A 17,294-nucleotide genomic window follows, 5' to 3' on the forward strand; every position below is an offset into this window, starting at 1 on the left:
TCCTAATTGCTGGCATTAGTTCACAAAGATGTTCTTTCTTGGTTGCATGTAATAAAAATAATGGTATATTAGATTGTATCCAAGATTCAACATGGTACCAATTTTTGTTTTAAGATTATTCTGAAAGACTAAATTTTTTTTTTTTGGCTTTCCAAGACAGAGTTTCTCTGTAGCTTTGGAGCCTGTCCTGGAACTCACTCTGTAGACCAGGCTGCCCTTGAACTCAAGAGATCTGCCTGCCTCTGCCTCCCGAGTGCTGGGATTAAAGGCATAGGCCACCACCGCCTGGCATGAAAGACTAATTTGCAATTTAAAATTTTCAATGTCTGAGCAAATTTTTTTTTCTTTTGACCGAGTCTCTTGTCCAGGTTGCCCTAGAACTCAGTATGTAGGCAAGAGTCACTGTGAACTATAAAGGTTCTGCCCAAACCTCCCAGATGCTAGGGTTGCATGTATACAAAGCCACGCCCAGGTGTGAACAAAGTATTTCCAACACATCATGAAGAAATTCTGAGACAAATTAGTTTTGTAAAAAATGTTTTATCAATTCTATTTTTGTATAAAACACAAGGGAGAAACTTGGCCAATCAACACATGACCATGACCACAGGGAAAGGGACTTATCAAACTTCGCGAGTCTAAAAACATACAAATGTTTCTTTTATCTTGTCTACAGCAATTGTCTATGCTTTTCCACTGAACTGTTCTTAAAGTTTCCACACAATCCCACAGGTGTCCACTGTCCAGCTACAGACAGTAAGGGGGAGCAGGTGGTTAAATCACTTCCTAAGCAGTTTTCTGCTGTCCCTTCTTTCCAATCAGAGATTTGTGGATGTGCGGAATCACACCTAGAATGAAATTTAAGAAGTTTTGTTAGTACAATATGATAACAAGCAACGTCTCAGGATCATGCTATTTCTTTAGCATAGTTCAAAATGTATGGGGCAGTACTTTAAACCTTAAAGAACAAACTAAAATAAAAATAGCACTACCCATGGCAAGGGGACAAATATTTACTCAGGCCACTATGAGAAGAGGCCTAGAGGGTCCTGAGTTGTGGCTCAATTGTAGCATTTATGGGGACCCAGGTTCATCCCACCACCAACAGAACTATAGTACACTTAACACTTATGGAATTAAAATTCATATGGTTCCTAATTAACCACTGATGCTGAGGATCACTGATCTAATTGATGTTAATTAGATATACTGTAGGCCTAATAATACATACCGCCCCCAGCTATGGTAGCCTTGATGAGTGAATCCAGCTCTTCATCACCTCGGATTGCAAGCTGCAAGTGACGTGGAGTGATGCGCTTTACTTTGAGATCCTTGGAAGCATTACCTGCCAACTCCAGCACCTACAAAGCACCCATGAAATAACACAATTAAGGAAATAGTAGGAGAACAACCTCTCTGTCACTGTATGTTTTTTATGACACTTAATACCTCCCATTGACTCTCCTCCTTGCACAGAGACACACGTAAAAAAAAAAAAATCTCCCCCACAAGACAGGGTTTCTCTGTGTAGCCTTGGCTGTCCTGGAACTCGGTCTGTAGACCAGGCTGGCCTCGAACTCAGAGATCATCTGCCTCTGTCTCCAGAGTGCTGGGATCAAAGGTATGAATCACCACTGGTTGGCCAAAACTCCAAGGTTAAATACCTAGAATATGCTGACTTGTTTTAAAATGTATTTATATAACACCTGTGTTTCTGGCAAACTGAACAAAGAAATAAAAGACAGGTGCAAAACTAAACCCTCTTTACAACCCAGAATTCATTGTTTATTCTGAGTTTTTTTTAAAAATATTTATTTATTATGTATACAATATAGAGAGGGCACCAGACCTCATTACAGATGGTTGTGAGTTACCATATGGTTGCTGGAAATTGAACTCAGGACCTTTGGAAGAGTAGGCAGTGCTCTTAACCTCTGAGCCATCTCTCCAGCCCTTATTCTGAGTTTTGATACTGGTAAGACATGATACTTATGACAGAATGACAATGGCATTGTACTAATAATGAGGCTGGATCTAAGAATAAAGAGTGATAAGTTAAAAGCATAAAGAAACTAAAGCTGCAGGGCTTCCCACAAGCTATGCACCCTCTCACTGAGCTGTACTGAGAGGCGGTCTAGTTCTACCCTAGAAACCCTGGCCAGCCGTGAGCGAAACACGTAGCTCAGTCACTTGTTGCTGGGTAGGACTACAAGTCTAATGCCAGCTGAGGCTACCTACAAGGCTGTGTCAAAGAAACAAAGGGCAGGACTGGAGAGGTATCTCAGTGGCTAAGAACACTGGCTGCTGTTCCATAGGACCCTGGTTCAATTCCTAGCACCCACATGGTGGATCACAACCATTCTTTTTTTTTTCTTAATTTATTTATGTATACTGTGTTCTGTCTGCATGTATGGCTGTAGGCCAGAAGAGGGCACTAGATCTCATTACAGATGGTTGTGAACCACCATGTGGCTTCAGTGGTCAGTGCTCTAACCTCTGAGCCATCTCTTCAGCCCCCCATCATAACCACTCTTTGGTGTGGGAGAATTATCTGTATTCTATCAATCATATTTTAATAAAACGCTGATTGGCCAGGCAGGCAGTATAGGCGGGAAAGCCAGACAGGAAGAAGAGGTGGAGCAAAGAGTCTGGGAATATTCTGGGAAGCAGGAAGCTCCTTGGCCAGTTCTGCCCAGACCACTGGAGAGGAAAGATGTAAGCTGCCCCGCTGGAAAAGGTACTGAGCCATGTGCTAACGTAGATAAGGATAATGGGGTAACATAAGTTATAAGAGCTAATAAGTAGCCTGACCTAATGGGCCAATCAGCTTTATAACTTATAGAGATCTCTGTGTGATTGATTTTCTCTGGGACTTGCCGGCTGTGGGGTACCGGGTGGGAACAGATACCCCAACAAGCCGACCCTCATGCTACAATTCTTAACTCCAGACCCAGAAAACCTGACACCCTCTTCTGGTGTCTGTGGGCATTGAACACAGATGGTAAGCAGACATATAAGCAATACCCCAATTGCTTATATGTAAAATACCCCAATACATAAAATAATAAAACACCCAAAGAACTAGAGATGTAGATCAGTATAGAGGAGTTCCCTAACTCATAAGTTTTTGGGTTCAATCCCAAGTACCACAAAGAAAACGTAGCTGAATCCCAAATAGGAATGTAGAAAGACCTCCACGGGGTGAACTATTAACTCTACATGCCACAGCACTAGAAAAGGAAAATGCATATCTTCCTAGAGCCTGTAGTGAACTAAAAATCTGGAATAGGATCAAAGAAGAAAGTGTCTCAATTAACAGCAAAATGCCCCCATGAAACCTTTGACTCATAACATAGCAAAGCTCAAACTACCCATAAATCAGAGATAAATCTTAAACAGGGAGGGTGATGAGACTACGGCAATGTGATCACTAACGTACATCACAGTCACATTTCTCAGCTTTGTCCCTAGCACAGCTTCCCCATTACGAATCTTCTGCTTGGGCTGGAGAGATGGCTCAGCAGCTAAGAGCACTGGCTGCTCTTCCAGAGGTCCTGAGTCCAATTCCCAGCAACCACATGGTGGCTCACAGCCATCTGTAATGAGATCTGGTGTCCTCTTTTGGCCTGCAGGCATACATGCAGACAGAACATAGTATATATAATAATTAAATTTTAAACAAAAACAAAAAAGAATCTTCTACTAGGCTTGGCTGTCTCTACCACCTGACTTGCATGCTACTCAAATTACGGTTTGGAATGTAGCTGCCAACATTTCATGCCTTCCTATGCATTTTCCAGGGGAGGTCTTGAGATGGGGAGAGAAGATCCAGGATCCTTATATTAAGAAATCTTGCCAAGCCAGGTGTTGGCAGCGCACACCTTTAATCTCAGCACTTGGGAGGCAGAGGCAGGTGGATCTCTGTGAGTTCAAGTTCCAGAACTGGCTACAAAGCTACACAGAGAAACCCTGTCATGAAGAAAACCAACCAACCAACAAACCAGTCTTACCAAAATAACTTATCTAACTGAAATGTGAAGCTCACTTATGAGCATGAAGGAAGGACCGCTACTATGCTACCTACGATATCAAAGGTTCTTGATTTTAACAGAGCAAGTTCTTTGTTAGTTTTGGGGCAGGGACTCTCTAGATAGCTGAGGACGGCCTCAAACTCACAATCTTCCTATCTAAGGTCACAAGCACATGCCACCATGCCTGGCCATATCATTCTATTACAAATCTTCACAAACTAGGAAGGCATGCTCTAACTTCATGAGTAGTGCCCCTGGTTTGCTTTTTAAAGAAAGAGTTATCATATACCCCTGGATGGCCTTGAATTCACTATGTAGCTAAGATGACTTGAGTTCTTGATCCTCCTGCCTCCACTATCCCCAGTTTATGGGTTGAGTTCTTGATCCTCCTGCCTCCACTATCCCCAGTTTATGGGGGTGTTGGGAAACAGTCCCAGGGCTTCATGTATGCAAGGCCAGGAGCCTCGAACACTGCCAAATGACTAACATATGTACCTCACAGTTCACTTAATTACAAAGTATTTATTTCTTTATCATGGCTCTGAAAAATGTGGTTTGCTTGCCCTCACTTAAATATAAACAAACAGAAACCAATCACATCAGGACTCCAATTGGCAGAGCACGCCTCTAATCTCAGCACTCAGGAGGCAGAGGCAGGCAGATCTCTGTGAGTTTGAGGCCAGCGTGGTCTACAGAGGGAGTTCCAGGACAGGCTCCAAAGCTACAGAGAAGTCTTATCTCAGGAGAAAAATAAATAAATAAATAAATAAATAGCAAAAAACAAACAAGTAAAAAATTGGCAGAGTGATGACGATTTGGCCTAGTCTACACAGAATTCCAATCAGTCAGTCACCTGTCTCTACCAAGCCAAATCAACAAACAAAAAACTCCCCACACTAAGCAGAACACAAGATAAGTTCTAGGCCAGCACGAGTGGCTGTCTCAAAAAAGCAAAACAGAAGAAAAGGAAGCAGCCAGTGTGATGGTTTACTTCTGCTATCCAGCACTGGTGGGGGGGGTCGAGACAAGAAGGAACAAAAGTTCATGATCACCCTCTGGAATGCTGGAGTTGGAACTAGACTAGACAATATGAAACTCAAAAAACAAAACAAAAAAACAAAAACAAAACAAAGAAAACAAAATAAGAGTGCACTAATGTCTTTAGAAGTATTCTCAGGCCGGGTGGTGGCACATGCCTTTAATCCCAGCACTTGGGGGGTGGATCTCAGTGAGTTCAAAGCCTGGTCTACAAAGTGAGTTCCAGGATAGCTAAGACAGTTATACAGAGAAATCTTGTATTGAAAACACCCCCAACCCAAAAAAGTGTATGTGTGTGTGTGGAGCGATTGGGAACACTGACTGCTCTTCCAGGGGACCCCCACGTTCAATTCCCAGCCCCCACATGGCAGCTCGCAACCATCTATGGTTCCTGTTCCAAGGGATCTATCTGACAACCTCAAACAGACATACATACAGGGAAAACACCAATGTACATAAAATACAAATCAAAAACGTGTTCTCCATGGCAGTCACAGCCATTTAGTTTAGAGCAACCCTTTGGATCCCCACACGTGACGTCTCCACAAACCTCAGCTGTGAGGTACTCCAAAATCGCAGCACTGTACACAGCAGCAGTGGCTCCCACCCGTCCATGGCTTGTGGTGCGAGTCTTCAAGTGTCTGTGGATCCGGCCCACAGGAAACTGAAAAAAGAGACGTCTTTCTTGTTGGGAGGCAATGCAGTGCCTCAGTGTAACTGAAGGCTTAACCATGTTACGGGCAAATTTACTCGGTAGTTAATGGTCCTAGAACCTACATGGATGTGCTGCTACTCAGCATCAAATCTTCAATTTTTGAGCAACGCAGTTCACTGTAAAAATATACCATGGTGTTATCAATTACATGTTCAATACGGCCCAATAATCACAATTGTATCTGATCAATTTTCACATAAAAGTCACATGACTTTCAACCTTCACCCACCATTCTCCTCTGACCCTAACTCTGTTCTTCTTCAATTTTATTTTACTTTATTTTACTTATTTATCTTGGTTTTTCGAGACACGGTTTCTCTGTAGCTTTGGAGCTTGTCCTGGAACTAGGTCTTGCAGACCAGACTGGCCTCGAGCTCACAAAGATCCGCCTGCCTCTGCCTCCCAAGTGCTGGGAAAAAAGGCATGTGCCACCACCGCCTGGCCAAGATCTCATTCTTAAGGAGTGTCTCCAGAAGCAATTATAATTTTAAGAGCACAATCAATGCCTTATTTCTGTTTTGTAATGTCAGTAAGGTGTGCTGTCTGGCATGTAGCAAGACAGCCAAACCATCTCTTACTGAGCTTTAGAGACTACAAAGAACTGTATTTTAAACTTATTTTATGTGTACGGGTGTACAACATGTGAGCCTAGTTCCTTCAAAGGTCACTGGATCCCCTAAAACCGGAGGACAGTTGTGATCTCCCATATGGGTGCTTGGAATCAAACCAGGATCTTCTTCAGTTCTCTTAATAGTTGAGCCTTTCTCCTGCCCTACAATGAGGCCTTTAATACAATGTCTTAGGAAGGGTGGGTTGTGCATGGTGCACACCTTCGATCCCATCCCTGGGAGGCAGAGGCAAGCAAACTTCTGAGTTTGAGGCTAGCCTAGTCTACAAAGCAAGTTCCAGGACAGCCAGTACTACACAGTGAAACACTGTCTCAAAAAAAAAGAAAAAAGAAAGAAAGAAACAAAGAAACAGGGCTTTGCTAAGTTCTCAAGCTGCCCCAGACCTTCTGACTCCTGAACAGCTGGAAACAAAGGCAGGTGCCAGCGATTCTTTGTACAGGACCACGCATACCTCTTAGAACAACTTAGTGGCTGGCATACAACTAGAAAGTTTGTGTGTCCAGGCATTTTGCCTTGTATGTATGTCTGCATACCATTTGCCTGCCTCTGCCTCCCGAGTGCTGGGATTAAAAGAAAGTTACAATCTTAGAGAAAACCTTTTCGGTGGAACAGGGAAGGGCTTCAACTCTCTACCTCTTTCCATCTACTGCTAATACTTCTTTTTTGTAGCTTTAGAGACTGAATCTGGAGTCTGACAACATCCTGGGCAAGCGCTTTACTGCTGAAGTGATATCCTTTCTTTGTACTTTTTCTTTGATCTTGCTATACAGAATGTGCAGTGTGTGGGTTGGCCTCCAATTTGCAGAAATCTGAGACTACAAGCTTTGTACCACACCTCAGATTTGCTCTCTATTTTCTGAGGCAGAGTATGGCTAAGCTACCTACGCTTAGCATAGTCTTTAACACATTATGTAGCCCAGATTGGCCTTGAATTTGTGATCCTACTGCCTCAGCCTCCAAAGCAGCTACTATCACAGGTAGCGCTGGACTCCCTCAGTTACATGGATTATTTTTAAAACAAAGCCATGCTCATTTTACTTTTAAAAGTTTGTGTGTCCAGGCATTTTGCCTTGTATGTATGTCTGCATACCATTTGCATGCCCAATCCTCTGAGCCAGAGTTACAGACATTGTAGCTGCCATTCGAGTGTGGAGAATTGATCTCATGTTCTCTGGAAGAACAGTCAGTGCTCTTAACTACTGAGCTCTCTCTCTCTCTAACTCCTACATGAACCTGCCCCACCCCCACCACCAAAACAGGGTTTCTTTGTTTGGCCCTGGTTGTCCTGGAACTTTTCCTGTAGACTAGGCTGGCCTTGAGCGCAGAGATTCACTCACCTTTGCCTCCCAAGTGCTAGGATTAAAGATGTCTACCATCACCACCAGCTACATGCATGATTTTTGATCCTTTAAACCACTAAAATATTTATCTTATTTTTTTAAAAAATTTTTTAAAGACAGGGTTTCTCTGTGTAACAGTCCTGGCTGTCCTAGAACTTGCTTTGTAGACTAGGCTGGCCTCGAACTCACTGAGATCTGCCTGCCTCTGCCTCCTGAGTGCTGGGATTAATGGCGTGCACCACCACCACCCGGCATATTTATCTTACAATACTTTATTACATTTATTTGTGTCTATGTACTAGGGAGGCCAGAAGAGGGCACTGAATCCCCAGGAGCTGGAGCTACAGACTAAGGTAAGAGATGCCCAAATGAGAGCAGGGAACCTCTTTAGTCCTCTAGAAGAGGAGAAAGTACTCTTAATTGCTGAGCCATCTCTCTAGGCTCCACTTACTTGTGTGTAAGTCAGAGGACAACTTGTCCAAGTTGGATATCTCCTTCCATCATTTGGGGGTAAACACCTTTATATGCTGGTCCATCTCACCAACCCTTTTCTTCTTCTCCCCCTCCCCCTGCACAACCCCTTTATTTATTAAACCAATGCAACAATCTCCACTGCTTAAATACACCTGAAATAAATTATGAGAATTTAAGTAGTGCCCTAAAATACACAATGCTTTAAAAGTTAAGTTCTTGAACTGTGAAGACGGCTCAGCAGTTGGAGCACACACTGCCCTTCCAGAGGATCTGGATTTGGTTTCCAGCACCCACATGGTAGTTCACTTCAGTTCCAGGAGTTCCGATGCTACCTTTGGACCTCCACACATGATGCAAATGCAAGCAGGCAAAACAATCATACACATAAAATTAAAATAAAAAGCCAAGTGGTGGTGGCACACATCTTTTATCCCAGCATTCAGAAAGCAGAGGCAAGTAGATCTCTCAGTTTGGGTCCAGCCTGGTCTACAGATCAAGTTCCAGGCCAGCCACAGCTACACAGAGAAACCCTGTCCCAAACAAACAAGCAACAACCCAAAAACAAAAACACCAAAAGAAAACAAAATGAATTTAAGTTCCTCTCCCCTTCCCTTTGTGTTACAGAGGTTCTGTGATCCACTTGTTGAAACGGCCGTAAGAAACATGGTTTGCTGTGTGGCCAGCACACCTGAGGCAGGAGGCTGACACGGCTACCAAGGGAAGCTGTGAATACACACACCACACAGTATGAACTTCCAATTTCCCTCCTAAAAACTATTTATGTATTTATGTATGTGTGTGCACATGCTTTACACACACACAAACGAAGGTCAGAAGATAACATATTGGAGTTGGTTTCCTCCTTCCACTGTGTGGGTCCTGGGAACTGAACTTAGGTCAGGCTGTAAGGCTTAATGGTGATGCTCTTCCCATTGAGCAACCCTGTGGGTTCCTAATTTCCCCTATACAAAGGGTTTTGTGGGGCTGTAGGGATGGCTCAGTGGTAAAGAGCATGTGCTGCTCTTGCACAGGTTTAGTTCCCAACAACTACACTGTATATATTCCAAGATCTCTGATCCTCTCTTCTGGCCCCCTCAAGCACCTGTACGTACATGCTGCACCAACATACAGGCAGGCAAAACAGCCACACACAGAAAATAAGTAAATCTTTAAAAAAATAAAATGTTTCTTGGCCTGGGATACAGCTCATACTTGCCTAAAATGTGTAAGGTTGGGTTGCATTATTATTACTATTATTTTCGAGACAGGGTTTCTCTGTAGCTTTGGAGTCTGTCCTGGAACTAGCTCTTGTACACCAGGCTGGCCTCGAACTCACAGAGATCTGCCTGCCTCTGCCTCGTGAGTGCTGGGATTAAAGGCGTACGCAACCAGTGTCCGGCGGGTTGCATTATTATTATTATTAATTTTTAAAGATGTATTTATTTTTTTGCCAGGCGGTGGTTAAAGGTGGATATCTTTAACCAGCACTTGGAGGCAGAGTCAGGTCTCTGAGTTTGAGGTCAGTCTGGTCTACAGAGTGAGTTTCAGGACAGCCAGGGCTACACAGAGAAACCCCATCTTGAAAAAAAAAAAATCAAACAAACAAAAAATTGCATCCCTTTATTTTTGTGTATATGAATGTTTTGCCTGCACTGATGTCTATTGACCACATGTGTGCTGGTGCCCAAAGAGGCCAGAAGAAGGCCTAACCCCCTTGGAAATGGAGTTACAGATGGTTGTGAGCTAGCATGTAGGTTATGGGAATTAACTCTGGTCCTCTAGAACAGCAATGCTCTTCATCACTGAGCCAACACTCCAGCTCCCCATTCCACCCCTGGCTGTCCTGGAACTCACAGAGATCCGCCTACCTCTGCCTCCGAGTGCTGGGATTAAAGGTGTGCGCCACCACCCCTGACTCCTCCAGTCCCTTTTGAAGCATTCCTTATGTGCAGGGAATAATTTTTACTCACCTAGAAAACTCTGTCTGTAGGTTAAAGTTGTAATAATTCACATACATGAAATTTGAGAATACTTAGGAGTTTAGAACATACTTCTCGGTACAATGGAGGTCTTCTGGGAAATACTTAGAGAACAGTACAATAATCCAATATTGGGCTCTAGTTCTATCCTGCCCTGAAAGACAATGAGCCACTACAAACATTTTCAGAAGGAAAACCAGAGCATACCCACTCTTAAGTTTATAAGAATGAAGAACACAGTTATAATCTTGAAAAACCAGGCATTTACAAAGAGGTGTACTTCACTGTTAAGCATACACGGGTCTGTGTGGGTATGTGTTGCGTGAGATCCCCTGATCAGGTGTCACAGATAGCTGTGACCCTTTTAATTCGGGTGCTGGGAACCGAACCCAGCTGTTCTACAAGAGTAGCACACATTCTTAACTGTTAATTTTGCTTTCCAGGTCCAAGAACAGATACTAATCTAATGGGGGGGGGAAATCAACAAATTTGTTAAGATATCCTGTTCTCTTATAAAATACAAACTAATGGCTTGCTTTGTAATTTAAGTCTTAACTAGTTACTCTCACATTCAAGGTATATTATAAAAAAAGGACATTTCTGCAATCAATAAACCATCTCTGGGTCATGAATTACAAAAATAAAGAAAACAACAAACTGACAGAATGGATCATTCATTACCTGCAGCCCAGCTCTCTGTGAGCGGGACACTGCCTTAGCCTTGGCTTTCCCACTGTCTTTCCCAGCTTTGCCTCCAGCCTAGAGGAAAACAATATGCAGTTGAAAATGTTAATGCAAAAAAGTCACAAAACAATACTTTACTTTTCTTCTTCTTCTTTTTTTTTTATTATTTGTTTTTTGAGACAGAGTTTCTTAGTAGCTATGGAGCCTGTCCTGAAACTCGCTCTGTAGACCAGGCTGGCCTCGAACTCAGAGATCCTCCTGCCTCTGCCTCTCGAATGCTGGGATTAAAAGCGAGCACCACCACTGCCCAACTAGGTAAAAATTTCTTATAAAAACTTAGGATATTTAGGTGATTTGCTGCCTCACTGTAAATATATATATATATATATATATATTACCTTTTATTAACACATTAAAAACCAATCACTAACACATATTTAAAGTCTAAGTTATTTATAAATCTGACAAATTTCTGATTGATATTAAGTTTCATGTATTTCAGAAACATTTAACTTTTCTTTTTTTCCTTTTTTTTCGAGACAGGGTTTTTCTGTAGCTTTGGAGCCTATCCTGGAACTAGCTCTTGTAGACCAGGCTGGTCTTGAACTTACAGAGATCCGCCTGTCTTATGAGTGCTGGGATTAAAGGTGCATGCCACCACCGCCCAGCAACATTTAACTTTTCAAAAAACCCAGCATAACATTATTTCCATAGAAAATTGAGAATTGATCTTTTCTGGGAGGAAGAACAACCATGTTATCAAAAATTAGGCTAATCAAACACCGAAAAGAGAATGAAGTGCCTCAGGACGCAGCCAGTCCATTTCTAGTTACAGACCCCAAACAAGTCATTGACTGTAAGCCTCTGTTCATGGCAACATTATTACAGCAGCCAAATAAACAGAATCAGTCACATGTAGTGGACTGAGATGAAGGCTTCATTCTCAAATGGTAGCATTCCTTAGGTGGTAAGACAGAAATGAAGGTTGTTGGTCACTGGTGTATGTTCTTACAGAGTGTATTATAACTGGATGTTTCCTGGCAAGCCATGAAGTACACACACTCTTGCTACCATAATGCTTTGCCCAAGAGTATGGGGTCAACTGAGGCCCAAATCATCTGAAATCATGAGTCAAACTCCCTCCCACATTTTTTTTTTTTTGGTTCGGTTTCTCGAGACAGGGTTTCTCTGTGTTGTCCTGGCTATCCTGCTGAACTCTCTCTGTAGGCCAGGCTGGCCTCAACTCATGGAGATCTGCCTGCTTCTGTCTCTGAATGCTGGGTGCCACGATAGCCTAGCAGTTTTTCCTTTTTTAAACCTTTCGTCAAGTATCTGGTCAAGGTGATGAGGAAAGTAATAGAGAAACTTAGTACCAAGAGTGGGGTTGTTGTCATCACTAAACTTGACCTATGGCTCTTAGGCTTTTGGAACTGATTCACAGGAGGAATGTGGAAGAGTTTGGAGATGTGCGCTATAGAAGCTCTGGGATGCTATAAGAACTCAACTAGCAGTTCTACCTTTAAAAATAAAGAACAAAGATGATACAGAGATTCAGACAGAACAAAGACTATTGGGAAGTGGTGTAAGGGCATTCATTATTATATTTGTCTCTATTTTGTATGAAGCTGGTCACATCAGTGAATTTAGGGAGGGGAATTTCAAGTCTGTGGAGCACCCAAGCGTTGGCATCACCATTTCTAGCTGCTGTGAGCTAAGATCACGAGCACAAAGCTTAGCACTTTTTATGTTTATTTTTATGTTTAAATGTTTATTTTAACATTTTAGCTGGGTGGTGGTAGCACATACCTTTAGTTCTAACCCTCAGGAGGCAAAGGCAGATAGATCTCTGAGTTAGAGGCCAGCTGGTTTACAGAGTGAGTTCCAGGACAGTCGGGGCTACACAGGGGAACCCTGCCTTGAAAAACCAAATAAAACAAAAACCAAAAAAATCAAAACAAACAAAAGAAAAAAAACTTAAAAAAACAATAAGCTGCTACTTACCCTAATCTCCCAAACCACATATAATCAACTTTAAATAAAAAATTGTTGATGACTGAAAAAGAGAAAATATGTAAAAACTGGGCTCTGGAGCTGGCTCAGCAGGTAAAGGGAACTGACATTATTAACCTTACCACCTCAGTTTGATGTCTGAGACTCATGGTGGAATGAGGACAGATTTCCGCAAGCTGTCCTCTGACCTCAATAGCCCACCCTTATATATACACAATGAATACATACTTTGTCTGGATTTAAAAAGTTTATTCCAAAATATACATAAATAAATAAAAAAGTATATTCATGGGAAAAGAGCATACTGAAATAGATTTTTGCCTTGATACTGGATACTTTGCTATTACTCTAATAGACCATTTTTATTTCCTGTCAATTAATTATTTATTTTTAACCAAAGACAACCAACGCCGTCAGTTTTTTTTTTTCTCTTAAGTTAACGCTTATATACTTTTGGGTAGATACTGAAAACCTATCACTACAATGAGAGAAAGAAAAACTAACCGGGATCATAAAAACCAACCGCCTGAGGCCAGGCAATGGTAGTGCACACCTTTAATCCCAGCACTTGGGAGGCAGAGTTGGGCGGATCTCTGTGAGTTCGAGGCCAGCCTGGTCTACAAGAGCTAGTTCCAGGACAGGCACCAAGGCACCAAAGCTACAGAAAAACCCTGTCTTGAAACACAAAACAAACAAAAAATCATCAACTGCCTTAGCAGATTAACTTATGTACAAACAAGTAGCTCGTGCAGACTAACTGCCTACAGTCACCACACAACAATGACAGCTGACAGAACTTTTCTAGTTTGAGATCTGAGAATTTTATAGTCCACACTTGGCTACTTTCCACTGGCCAATCTGCTTATAGTCATCTATTAAACACCTCACATGTCATCAACATGAGCCAAATTACATTATTTGTCAGATGAGAAATGACAGCCTGAGGTGGGCCTTAGCTTTGAAGTCAGCCACACCTGTTGAAGGCACCTGTCTTGTGAAGATGTAGGTGAAACTCAAAGTACTAAGACTGATGTGACAATGGACTTCCTAATAGGTTTGCTTAGGAGACATTGACACAAACCAAACTTAGCTAGAGCACTGCCTCCAAAAGAACCCAAAGACAGGCAGTGCAGTTATGCAAACGTGCCTGTTCTGATAAGGGGAATTTAGGATGCTAGGGTACAGTGGCTTATTCACCAGGACTGACCCAGCCAGTTAGACTCCATTCCCATGGCAAAGGAGACAGCACCGATTTATGACCAGCAGTCATGCCCAGATTCCCACACCCAAACACAAATCAAGGCAGCAGGCAGCACAGGTTCACAGGTATCATTAAGTCCTAGTCTGCCATTTACTCCCCTGAGCTCTCATCAGGGAAAACGTAATTCTGTCAGGTGGGAAAGATGACCAGGGAAACGATTATTCGAAAAAAGAAGAACAACAGTGGCATACTTACAATAATCCTGGTAATATGTAGTATTTTTTTGCTGTGTAAATCTCCTATCTGCCTAAGTGGCCAGACTTGCAATCTCCTGCCTCTGTTTTAATTGTTCGGAGTGTAACCTGGGACCCGAAACCGAAAAGAGATTTCAGGATGACAGTGTCTGCGGAACGCACAAGCCTAAAATGTACATAATTTAGGTAGAGCTCCCGATGAAGGCTGGCTCTTGCATGGGTGATAACCCAGCAGGACATGCGTTATTAAAAAGTTTTTCCTTAATTAATCTCTTATGTGTGTGGACAGACTCATTATTGGGAAGGCGTGTTATTTCTGAAACTGTGAAAGAATATTTAAAATAGGAATACCGTCACAAATACAATTCCATAATTGAGAGCGTCATTCCCTTTAACAATTTTGACGCAACGAACAGGTTTCCGTTGCTCTTAGCACTTTTTCCTTCCTCTGAATTTAGAATGGTGCTAAAGTTTCATTCACTTTTGTTTCTAAAAATCCGCTTTCAACTAGATCCGAACTGCAGAGTGAAAAGATACTTTCAGATGAAGCCTGTAAATAAACTCCTTTTGCCTTTAAAGAAGTGGGGGCATAATTCGATGACCGCCTCAAGCCGGTGCAAACCGCGAACCGACCGAGCCGTACCGGTGGGCAGGGTCAGAACTCCTCCGAGCCTCAGCAGGGGCATTACGTAACCCGGCGCCGGAGACTCCGCACTGGCCCGGGGGCGGCGGGTCCTCCCCCGGGCGCCGCTGAACCCGCCCCTGCTTCTGCCTCCCGCGTCCGGCGCGGCCCCCCAGGCGGAGTCCGGCCCGGGCGGGCGCTCCCCCTCCGCCGCGCGACACCGCCCACTCCCGGCGCCACAGGTAGAGGCGCCGCCCGGTGCTTCCGCGCGCCCGCTCCCCGCGCCACCCCGCACTCACCATGGTCTCGGCCGCGCGACGCCCGCTGTCGCCCCGCGCCGCCGCCGCCGCTCTCGCAGCTGGACCACCGCTGCCGGAGCCGGACAATGCCCCCGGCCCGCCTCGCGCTGCCGCCACCAATAGCCGCTCGTGTTGTTTATTTGAACCTTGGCGGTGGACCAATCGAACGCTTCCTTCTAGCCAGAACTCCGCCCTCTCGGCACCGCCTCCCCAACGGCTGTTTGTTTTTGCACACGGCACTTGGAGGCGGGACCTCCAACCCCAACATTGACGCGCTCTCCGCCTCTCTCCTGCCGCGGAGTCTGATGAACAGAAGAACGAACCAATGGGAGAGAAGAAAAGCCAATGAAAACATTGCCGGCCGCACCAGAGGCGGGAGTCTGGGAACAACAGTAGGATGAGCCAACGGGTCAGTGTGATTCGGCGCAGCTGTGCTTTCCCGCCTGTGCACGAGCCCGCTAGGTCTTCTTGGTTTGCTTTGTTTTTCTTCTGTTACTAGAAGTTTCGGGGAACTGTCCCAGAAGCACGAAAGGAAAGTCTAAATAGCTTCGTGCGGAAGCTATTGTGAAAACTTAGGAATATGTGTGACTCGCACCGGCACGGTAGTAAAATTCTCTAGCTATCGTTGGCCCGTTCATACAACTTTAAAACGCTTCATTGTTTTTGTGATGATCATTGAACCCGGGCGATTTGGGAGACCTACATCCGTCCGTTTCTCAACTGAAGAAATGAGCTTAGGAGAACGTAGTCATTTGCATACAGCCCATCAGAGTTCTTAGGACTTCGTTCTGGTTTCTGCTTCCAAAGCTATATTCTTTTCACTGTGGGAAGCCCAGACTAGTCCTAGGAATTAATTGTGAACAAAATAATTCTCTACTCTTTTGTTTTGTTTTGAGACTTCGTTCTTACGGTTCGGTTTTCCCAAGCCAGTGTATTTAGAAAATTTCCTCCAGATAGATGGTATCTGTACCCAAATTTGAATTACGTTTCTTTTGACAGTTAACCTCCATCAGAAACAGTAACCTGGGAGAAGTGAGGCTTTCCGGAAAAAATAATTTGAATTCTAGACGAGGAAGGAACGAGCTTCTAAATGACTTTGGGAAACCAAGATGAAGATAAGAAAAAGAGTGAGAAGGGGGGGCCAATGAAATCGGAATAAATGCAATGATGTGCTCAGATAATAGAATTGGGTTCGAGTTCGGAGTTAGTTCAGTAGACAGTACCCAGTTAACTCCTACTCCTTTGTGTTTCAGGGCATAATTGAATGATAATATTGGTCTACTAGGGAAAGTCGTTACCAGTGTACCAAGACATAAGCCAGTTATCTTTCTACAAAGACAGAATCCAAATCATTAGCACGGTATTGAAAGCCCTGACCCCTGCTCACCTTGTCTCTTATCACTTCCCCAACACCCTAACTCCATCTTGCCTTTGTATGTGTTTTTGCTTTTTCTTAAAGCAATCCTCTGTCTTTCCTCTTTTATTCATCTTTTAAGAGTAAACACAACCAGACGTGGTGGGACACACCTGTAATCTTCGTGTTCGGTGGTAGGCTGAGGCAAATATCAAGGTCAGCTTGGGCTACGTGCAAAGACCCTGTCTCCAGGAAAAAGGAAAGGGTTCATTGAAGACATTTTCTAGAATATTTTCTGTTGACCTAATCTGAGATGAGTGTCCTTCTGCATGGCTGTGGCATGCATTATATACTGTAAGGGTCTCCCTCGGAGCATAGAATTTTTTTATTTTATTTTTTTTTGCCTAGTATTCTAGAAATGTTAGTTGGCAAATTAAATAAAAAACATTTAAATCAATCACTAAGATAATGTCACCTATGGAAAGATCTGACTGACTTGCAGCCATGTGGTTTATGTACAGTATTTCATGTCACCAAGCCTATTTCTGCTGTTAGTAAAACTGAAAATAGCACCTATCTTTCTTCAAGGATTGTGTGTGTGTGTCTGCCCACGTGTGTCCTCGTGCATGGGTCCGTCCGTATGAGTGCCTGTGCACACGCGTGG

At 43.4% G+C, this 17,294-nt stretch overlaps 1 protein-coding gene across 1 annotated transcript; it reads right to left on the minus strand.

Annotated features, from left to right (window-relative positions):
• Positions 1-520: 520 nt before the first annotated feature.
• Positions 521-15,914, minus strand: H2az2 (H2A.Z variant histone 2). Its single transcript, XM_085691412.2, has 6 exons — positions 15,872-15,914; positions 15,277-15,578; positions 10,888-10,965; positions 5,620-5,733; positions 1,232-1,361; positions 521-848 (listed from the first exon to the last, which is right to left on the minus strand). Exons 1-6 carry the CDS (start codon positions 15,912-15,914, stop codon positions 787-789), a joined length of 729 nt encoding a protein of 242 aa, XP_085547538.1. The 3' UTR covers positions 521-786.
• Positions 15,915-17,294: the final 1,380 nt, after the last annotated feature.

The sequence above is a fragment of the Myodes glareolus genome, chromosome 8 (genome assembly GCF_982192425.1).
Source record: "Myodes glareolus chromosome 8, mMyoGla1.1, whole genome shotgun sequence".
Lineage (NCBI taxonomy): Eukaryota > Metazoa > Chordata > Mammalia > Rodentia > Cricetidae > Myodes > Myodes glareolus.